Below are 9841 nucleotides of genomic sequence, written 5' to 3' on the forward strand. Positions count from 1 at the left end.
GTGTCAAATATCCCTATATCAGAAACTTTTGGTCTTCATTTTGAAAGAGCAGGGAATAGTCTGTGCACAAAAATAGTTCAGAAGATTAGCCTGCCCTGAGAGGGGTAATGCCCTGCCAGGCTAAAATACCACTGAGTAATTTACATCATTTTTATTAAAATAAACAGAAAAATAATTATACAGAATAAACCAATGACAGAGTAGTTCCTGCTGCTTTATAATGGCAGTTAGTAGTCTTAAAGAGTTGGAGTCCTTCCAAATATGCCAAGAAGGCTGTCTTTACACCCTATGGTCTTGAATCAAAGTGAAAAAGACAATAGAAGGGAAAGTGTTGATCCTTTTATTAGTGCACTAGAAATGCAACAACATTCTTTTTGGCACTGGAGGAAGGTATAACCAATAGAGGTAGAAAGTTGTTATTTTTTAAGACCTTGATATGAGTAGTAGTATTATTAAACCCCATTTTAATCACTCTGCTTACAGAGCTTGAGGTTCTGGAGTATTTCTCATGCTTTATACTTGAGGAGTTTTTCTTTTGTGCATGGTTTGAAGGTTTTTTGGGAGGTGTGTAGGGGGAAATTTCAACTCCTTTCATGGAAAAAATGTAGTGAAAAGAAGGAGGTATCTTTGTCCATGCCCCATGGTGGAGCTTTTAATTGCTAGTGGAGATCCACCACCATTGTGGATAAGACTGAAGTAGCTTATTCTCTAATTATGTAGATAGCAGATAAAAAAACGTAATTTAACACTACTTCCCGAGATACTGTGAGGCAAAGATTGTACTATGATGAGAAGAGTAATGTTTTCAGTATGTCGTCTTTCCCTGATGAATTTAGACCTTCAGTCAAAGACAGAGCTGAAAGATGAGTAAAAGAGAAAAATCTTAGAACAAATCCTAAAGCCAAATGTTGAAGTTACGAATGCAGTATAAACACTTTAAATCAGAATGATATCCAAGTTGAAGTACAGGTGCTCTCCCCAGGTATGAGGAAAAGGATAGCATAGACATGGCAAATGGATCTATCTGTCTGCTGTCATTACTTGGAGAATTTCTAAAAGCTTATGTCTTCTGTATATAGCCCCACTTTCAATTTTCAGCATAATGAAACTTCTATTCCCATGAGTTTCATAACTTAAGAGTCAGTGATTTTCCATATCCAAAAATTTTAACAACTGATTTTAAGACTTTAACACTCACCAGAGTTTTTAGCCATCTCTATAACTTTACTGACATTCTAACTATATTAAAGGATTTAATTACATTTGTTTCACTTTCATGCTAAAAGGTAGTTTGGTAGTTGTTTGTGTTTTGGTATCAGTTAATTAACTGCTACAGTTTTTTAAATTTTGTTTTCTCTTCGGTTGGTTCACATTATTGCAGTAAAAACTCAAAAGTTGCTAAAAGGCCCTGGTTCCTCTGCTAGTTATTCTAATAAACATTAGAATATGAATTTACAACTGTTTGTAGCATCATTGTGCCATACTGACCACAGTCTTCATAAAATAGAACTTAAATTTTCCTGTCTTTACTGCAACATTGTGACAGCTGATAGTGCTTCTGAAATCAGTTTCTGAATATACTTGGAAGATCAGCAATTGCAAACTTTCTGTTCTTGTAAGCAAAACAAAACCACCTCCAAATGCCTCCATCTCCACAGTGGAGTCTGTCCAATATTTTTAGATTCAGAAATAGAGAATTATTGACAGCATGTACCTGTTTTTTAGCTTAAAGAATGCACCGACACCTTGAATTTTATAATTTGTTAATAAAAAATTTACTGAATTTGAGAAACTGACTTCTGGCTATATTCAAACAAAAATTACCTGCATGAATGTTGAATGTCAATACAATAATTCTTTTTTTGACAGACATCACAACCTTCAGTTGCTGCTCAGGAGACTTGCAATGTGTGGCATGTGAACTTAGAAGCCATTCCAGAGTGGGTGAAATGTGTCATTGAAAAGGTAGATTTTTTTTGCTTGCATCTTAATCATTCAAAATGTGAAATAAGTAAGGGGAACAAACTTCAAGGGTACTTTTCTGCCAAGGTCCACGTATATTACAGAGACCTTCTAACTGAGGGAATTTTTCTCGGTAACTTCTTTCATTACCATTTACAGAAGTTTTCTTCCCTCTTAAATGTTTTTTTTAATGTATGCACAAAACCTACAAGTGATAAGTTCTGTTCCTGCTCATTTATAGATGAATGTATGTTTGTCCAAATAACTGTCATGGGCACCTCTGCACATTTTGTCAGTGCTTAAAATTATATTAATTATCTAGGCTTTGGGGTTTGGTTTGTCTTGATCATAATATCTTTCAGTACTAACACATGTGTTGACAGTGACAGTAAGAAGCATGTTTCTCCATCAAACTGGACTGGGAGTTTGTTAAGAGATCAGTTTTTAGAATATGTTATGATGTCTTTTATATTTAATGTGATATTATGTCATACGAATAGAAAGTAGTTATTTCCTGCAAATTCAAAGGTCTGATGACAAGCTGGTGTCACTACTTTTAACTGCCTATTTGAAATTACAAACCATCTCATAACTTTCCTGTTGTACTGATTGCTTCAGTTGAGTATTTTCTTTAAGTTAGTTTAGGTCTAGAAGTTCATATTGTTGAATAGATATAATAGGCAGAAACAGTGCTTTTCTTTTGCCCTATGGTTTTTCTCTGATGAGTCTTTGATTTTGAGAGGCAAATGATACCTGCATTCCTTTCTGCTTAGACTTCAGTGTCTTAAGTTTTATATATTGCAAGTAACCTCTGATGTAAGTAAATCAATGCTGAGAATGATACACAAAGAAAAAAATTGTTATGGCTGTAAAACTAAGCATTCAAAAATTAAGAAAATTTATTTCATCTTCCTCCATTGTTTTGCTCCATGTTTTAATTTGTTAAACATTAATTAAACTATTTTTAAAATTAATAATCTCATATACTTCAATAGTGCATGACAGAATAGTGTGTCTGTTTCAGAAACTTTAATCTTGGCACAGGATGTGAAAATTAAGGATGATGAGGTATTTCCCCACTTTACAGAATTGCCTAATCTTGAACACCTGATCATAAGGATGCAGTTTTTTACAGTACTTTGCATGTTATATTATTTCAGTAAAATTGGATTCAATATTGATATGATATTATTATTTTCACCTTCAGCTGTAAATGGCCAGCCTTCTGCATTTGACAGCCTAGAGGTTCAGGTTGGAGCCCTGGGAAATACAAACCCCAGAGACTGCTCAGGAAAGGCTTAACTTACTTGCTCAAGATTGCAGAGAAGCAGTGCTCCTCTGGTGGCCGAGACAGCGGGTAGGATTCTCTGTGATCACCTTCAATATCTTAGCGTTCATTTTGTCCTTTAATATCCTAGGAACTCTTGCCTCATGCGCTTCTGACTTTCCTGGAAAGACCCTTTAGCTTTATGGATAAATGTGTGGGGTTTTTAAACAATTCTGACTTATCCCCACATCTTACTGGGCTCTGAATAATTTTGTGATCATGTGTTATTTTCTCCTGTATGACTCCTGATTCAAAGGCTAAATCATTTTACATAAGCACAAAGTCTATTTGCAGGCTTTAAAAACCCACTGTTTCCCAGCCAGTTCTTTTTTGCCATCTGTCCCTGTTCTTAACCAATCTCATTGGGTTTCATGCACACATTAGTGTATAGATAATCTCCAATAATCATAAATATCTAGCTAGTACTGTTGGTGACCTTTATTGACCTGCATTGTATTTTCCTCAATCACTCATCACTTGTTTTAGCTTCTTTGGTTAACCGTTCCCAGATTTTCCTCTTTATGCAGTTCATCATTAAATATGTGTAACCTCAGCTCCTTTTCAGATCTTGCTGATTTTCCCCCTACCACCTCCTCCACTAGTAGGCTGTTACTTCTTTTACTGAGTCAGTGCTTCCACAGTCCGTTGCCAAACTCATGCTAAATCAGTCCCGGACTCCTTTGTACTGCACGTCATCTCCCCAGTCTCTGTGCACATAGGACATAGAGATGTCCTTTTTCTTCCCTCCTGTCTCTTGCATTTCCACTTTTGCCAGGCTGCTAGCCTTCTTCGCTAACGTTCATGAACGACTCCTCTCCATTTGGTGATCCAGGTTACTATTCCATAGTGCCTGATTGCCAGAAAGACTCAGTAAAGGCACTAGAAAGGGCTTTTCCCTGATTTTAATGCCTAGCCCGTGGCATCTGGGAAATGGAGTGTGGGAGACCTACAGTATATCCCTGAACCAGCTTAATTCTTCTTTGGGAATGGCATATGCACATGTTTGTCAGCCTTGTAAACTGAGACTGTGCATGTTCAAGGAATTTTCAGGGATTTGAAAGCCTTTGGGCATATGTAAACTGAGATTTTTTTTCTCTAAGTAAAAAACATGTCAAGATTTAAACAGATTCTCGTAGGTACAGTGAAAGGCACATCTTTGATACTTCATGAAATTTTGAGGTTTTAACTCACAAGGCAGGAGTAAGTTTCGCAAATAAGTGCTTCCAGAACTTTTTCTATCATTCTATATGAAAAATAACCTTTTTCCTGTGCAGGTTTTTTTTCTGAAACTGCAAAATTGGTTTTACTGAAACTTTCTGAACCTTTCAATCAGACAAGCATCAGGCGTGGAATCACCTTCCCAAACTACCTGCAAAGACATTTGTAACTGAAAGCAATGCTTTAACTAGAAATGTTGGGCAGCTTCTGTATTCATGGCTTAACCCCACTTTAGGCACACTAGTGAGTAATGTGTGACTGGAGTTGCTAATGTTGTCTCTCATCTGGGCTTTGATCCTACAAACACTTGCATAACGTTAATCCTCAAATATGTTCCTACCGACAGATGAATATATTTACTGAAAATGCTAATAGTTGTGCAAATATGTAGGAATTTATGGATCTTTGATATGTATTTTCTTTTGAAAAAGTGCCTTTAGGATTGAAATTAAATTCATAGAATTACTAATAATTAAAATAACTGCCTTCTTATAGATAGAATATTAAGGATTTGTCATGGTATCTGCAATACTACATACACCAAAACACAAATCCCATTTCACGGTTTTGTGGGGTAAGCAAAGTAAAAAGCTATATTCTCTTTGTAAGAAATCTCCTTCCACTGCACTTAGTATGCAAGAAATGTATCAGCACTCAGAAGACTCCACTGAGAAACTGTGCTTGCCAATTCCAGATTAACATGGTAAATTGATTTCACTGCTTTGAAGGATCCAACGTCTTCATTGCTATTGCAGCATTATTCTATCTATGGACAAATTTTAAACATACTTCAAAGCCCCTACATTTTGAAATGTGTGCTCTAGATTTCTCAGAATTAGTTGTCACTGCAACAAGCAGAGTTTTGACCAGAACAATATTTATGGTGGATTTTCTTTCTTCTGTGAAGTCTCTTTTATTGTGTTTCAAAAACAAAAAGTAAACGCTTTTATTAAAGGAGAAAAGTAACTCTAGTAATTATTTCTTCATCATTTTTTTACAATGAATGTGTTGGGTGTTTTTTTTTTTTGTCTTGTCAATAGGCACAGTGGACAATTGGAAAACTGCACTGTCCGTTCTGTGAGGTGTCCTTAGGGGGCTTTAACTTTCTTTGCAACACAAAATGTTCCTGTGGACAGTTAGTAAATATACATTTCTGCAAAAGTCGGACTGACTATCAGCCTCATTTCTCTATTAAACTGGCAAAATCATCAGGAAAACATTTACCTCTCCTCCAAATTCAATCCGGCTTTAGCAAGGATACCTGCCATGAAGTGGTAACTGCAACTTTGAAAATCAAAAATCAAGGGCTTTCACACATGGCCAGAAGTAATAATGGTACTGAAAGATTAACAGAAGCACTTTGTCTAGAAGTAAGAACTCCGAGATTTGAGACAAAAAGTAAAAAACTTCTCTTAAAGGCATTAAATCAAAAAAGAAATCTTTCTGCTTCTTCTCCTATGAATTATGCATGCACTGTAAAACGTTTTCACAGAAGATCACGTAGTTTGGATTTAAATATCAGAGAGAGACTTGTTTTGTCACCTGCGTTATATGAAACTTGCAGCATGGGAACAATTTACCATGGCCAAAAGGAAAATCCACCTGTTTACACACGAAATAGCTTGCAACTAGAGTCCAATAGGAAAAATGTTAGTTCTTTTCAGGACTTGTATAGTTCCAGTGCTGACAAACTACAAAAAAGGTTTCGAGTTACTTCCATTACCACATTACTACATACAGAAACAGAAAGAGAGTGTGGTATTGAAGCTACTGGACAGTCTTCTGGGACTGCCATTGCTGATGGGTCACCTTTTGTGATGAACCATTCTTCACCTACAAGTGCTGTAGAAGAGGAACCATACATCACACCTGTTGGTCTTGTGCAGCCTACCAGTATTTCCTTCAACCAAAAGCCAAATAAGAGAGAAAGAAACAAGTTGAAAAGCTTGAGGAGAAAACAAAGAAGGCGAGAACGGTGGCTACAGAAGCAAGTAGGTGTTTAAAATCAATTGTGCTACTTTTTTTGCTAAAGCTTGGCTTGGTTTTATAAATCATTCTGACTTTTTTATGATGCTGTCTCTTAATACTGGTTTAATGTGGTACTGTCTAGAGTCAGGTATCCTGCAAACAAGAATTTATGACTTCTTCCTACATGTAGTTTTTCTAATTCAATCCTATCCAATCAGATTTTTCTGTGTAAAATCAAACCTTGGTGGGTATAAGTAACTACTTTCTGTTGGCCTTCTTACTGTTATGGGATGTAATAATGAATTTGAAGTGGGGAAAAATACAGTAAAATTTAGTCAGTGTGATTAAAGGAAAACTAAACATTGAAATTTTCTAAATGAGAAACCCTAGCATTTCAGTATTTCCTAACTTTTAAGTAATGGCATTTTGAGTTAACTTCACAGTTAAGAAAAATTTATGTTTTAAAAGATGTTTGCAGTTATTGCTTATTGTAACACAAATTTTTTTTTTTAGTAAAGAATTGATTGTTGCTATTTAAAATATTAGTCTTTGGTAGGTAAATATTTTGTCTACAAATCTAACAGAAATGTTATGTATCCTTACCAATTACTTAACCATGGTTTCCTTCTTCAAACCATCTAAAGCATAACAGACCATAGACGGTTATGCAATTTTTGGTGGAGGGGAGAAAGACCAAGATATCTTAAAATTAATAATGCAGTTTTTGTTTGCTCTGAAACTTAGTAGAAAGACTAATAATATGTATACCATTAAAAGAAACTTTCTCAGCATGAAATTCCTGCTACAAAATACTGTGTGGCCAGCAAGAGCAAACATACTAACTGATCATAGAAGTACTATCTACTCAAGAAATCATTCCTGCCTTAGGTAGCTGTGTCATTGTGCTAATGTTAGAATAGTCCATAGATGAAGTGTAGTGACATGTAAAGCTCATGTAAACCTTATTTCACAGATTTTTTTATGAGATTGCTTTACATTTTATAGTAATCAAGTCTAGTTTAATATCTATGCCTTATTGAGAAATACTAAGCTTACCTGAATGGACTATGGTTAGGTTAGATATTAAATTGTTTTCATTGGTTTGCATTTAATGCAGTAGATATATAGGACCAGTAGTTAATGTATGGATCTTTCATTAGTCCTTCATGCCTAAACGATTTTCACCATTAATATACTGCAGTCCTTACACAGTTCCAATCCACTCAGGTACCAAGTGACTTCAAGCTCTTTCCTACATAAATAAGTCAACAGAGCCTTTAGAATGTAGTACAGAATTGAAGCAGAGCAGTCTCACAGGACATACTGTGAGACTTTTCAGTATGGCCTGCATATCTATTTTGTCTTTAGGAAGGTTTTTTGTTTTGTTAAGAAAGATTTAAATTGGCATTGTGATATTTTGAAAACTTGTTGTTATTTTGTAAAATGCTTCTCTGAAACTGAGAGTGAAGTACCTTTCCAAGATCTGGATGTCTCAATATTGAATACTTGTTTTCTAAGAAGTCTAAAGATTCTTAGCTGTCCAAGTCCCTAAAATGGCTTTAAAAATTTCAGGCCTTGTTGTTTGTGTTAGATGAAATGATGATGCAAAAGCACAGTATATATGAGCAGTCGTGTCCTCTGCAGTCTCTCCAGCCACTTTGATCTTTGTTAGATGTTACTTTCAAGAATAAGATGTTATTTTATGTTACAAATTTTCCAGAAGAATATGCTTTTAGATCTTTTTCTTGTTAAACCACGCTTAACCAATTCCTACATTATTTTTAAATTTCATATAGCAAATGTTATACAGTTGTTAAATCTGGTATATCTAATCAGTAAGCATATGGTTTATAAAGTACAAAGAAACTTAGAAAATAAGTATGTAAAATAAATCATCTGGTTTGAAATAGTAGTTTTGAGGGGAAGATATTTTGGTTTTGCATTGATTTCTTTACCCTTGGTGAAAGTCTATGATCATGGCATGGAATATTGAAATGGGACTACTTCTCAGACTCTGTGACAAGTAGCACATGTGGCTAGTGCAGCTGTGTTTCCCATTGCTGTGGTATCTTCCCAGGAAAATGTGGATCTAGAAAATAACATCCTCTGTACGTTGACATGTTGCAAAACGGGATGCTCCTCTGTCACACGCTCCTTTTTCTTTAGCATTCTGACACCTCTCCTTGTAAAAATGTGCATTTTGTTACAGTGATACTTACAGCAGGAGGCTGATCTGTGGTACTTTGTAACTGTGATTTCCAGTATGTTTACCACATATGCTTAAGCAATCAGATAGTAAAACTTCACACAGAGAAAAAAAGCATAAACCTCTGAGTGGATGGAGTGAAAGAGTTTTGATAAATGGCAACGAGAAGTATTTCATTTAAGTGCTCTTTTAAGAAGCCCTTCAGTGCAACAGAACCCTGGTGTAAGGTGAATCTCTTCTAAGCTCTCACTGTTAAAGGTACAGTGCATCTCATTCTTAACTGTAGTCGAAGCTTTTCTGGAGAGCAGTCCAAGAGAACAAACATGTTCAGACTTTGGAATTTCTTTATAAATGCATAGGCAGCTTCTCTAAGTTTATTTTGTAATGTGATAACTTTATCTGTCAAACGTTTTTTCTGTCTTGCGGTGAGCCAAAATGGGCCCATAAACGCTGTGTTGTGGCAGAACGCACTCTATGAGCTGACACATATAAACCTTTGATCGTAAGTAGGAGCGATTCTGTGAGCTCCTGAGCTGCGCTCGCCCATGGAGGCCTGCGCTGAAGCAGGCTCGGCGGAGTAGGTGCGGGACTGGGCTAGCCCGGCAGCAGAGATTCCTCTGTCAGCGCTACAAGGGCAAGCTCTTAATGCCTGTGAGAGGGTTACTTGCGTGCACGTTTGTATCCCTGGAGGTTTTTTAGGTTTCTGGTGTATTGTTAGGGTATGATAATAAGTACCAGTTCTTTTGTACCTTTTTTAAAACATAAAAGTTTTGTCACAAAAGTGACTAGTGGTCAGTTTCCATGAAGTGAATTTGCTTTCATGCTCCCAGTGTTAATCTGAACTCAGGATAAACAGGTGGGTGAGGTACTGCATTGTTTATCCACACTGTCATGTGTTGTTATCTTGCCCTGCAGTCTTCACTTTTTAAGTCCATACTGATGTTCTCTAGGAACTGACAGTCTTGCAGTGAAGGCACTGGGCTTCAAAGGTTTAACTTGTGACCTTAGTTCACTTAATCTATGCTTGTCTCTTTTTCATGTGCACATTTGTTTATAATTATTTTTCTTGCACTGTCATGTTTGTATTTAAACTGTAAATCCTTCAGGTGTCTCGTCCTGTGTTTATGTACTTGGATATCAGTCACTCTTTACTTGATGAT

General features: G+C 36.0%; 1 protein-coding gene across 1 annotated transcript; it reads left to right on the forward strand.

The window, feature by feature from the left end:
• Nucleotides 1–1869: 1869 nt before the first annotated feature.
• On the forward strand, nt 1870–6498 carry RNF180 (ring finger protein 180; the record flags this gene model as incomplete). The annotated part of the gene is made up of 2 exons (XM_010296121.1): nt 1870–1965; nt 5548–6498. Coding segments are annotated over 2 exons (1047 nt in total), but the record flags the coding sequence as incomplete, so codon positions are not given.
• Between the last annotated feature and the right edge of the window lie 3343 nt (nt 6499–9841).

This window comes from Phaethon lepturus, unplaced genomic scaffold (genome assembly GCF_000687285.1).
Source record: "Phaethon lepturus isolate BGI_N335 unplaced genomic scaffold, ASM68728v1 scaffold57101, whole genome shotgun sequence".
Taxonomy (NCBI): Eukaryota; Metazoa; Chordata; class Aves; order Phaethontiformes; family Phaethontidae; genus Phaethon; species Phaethon lepturus.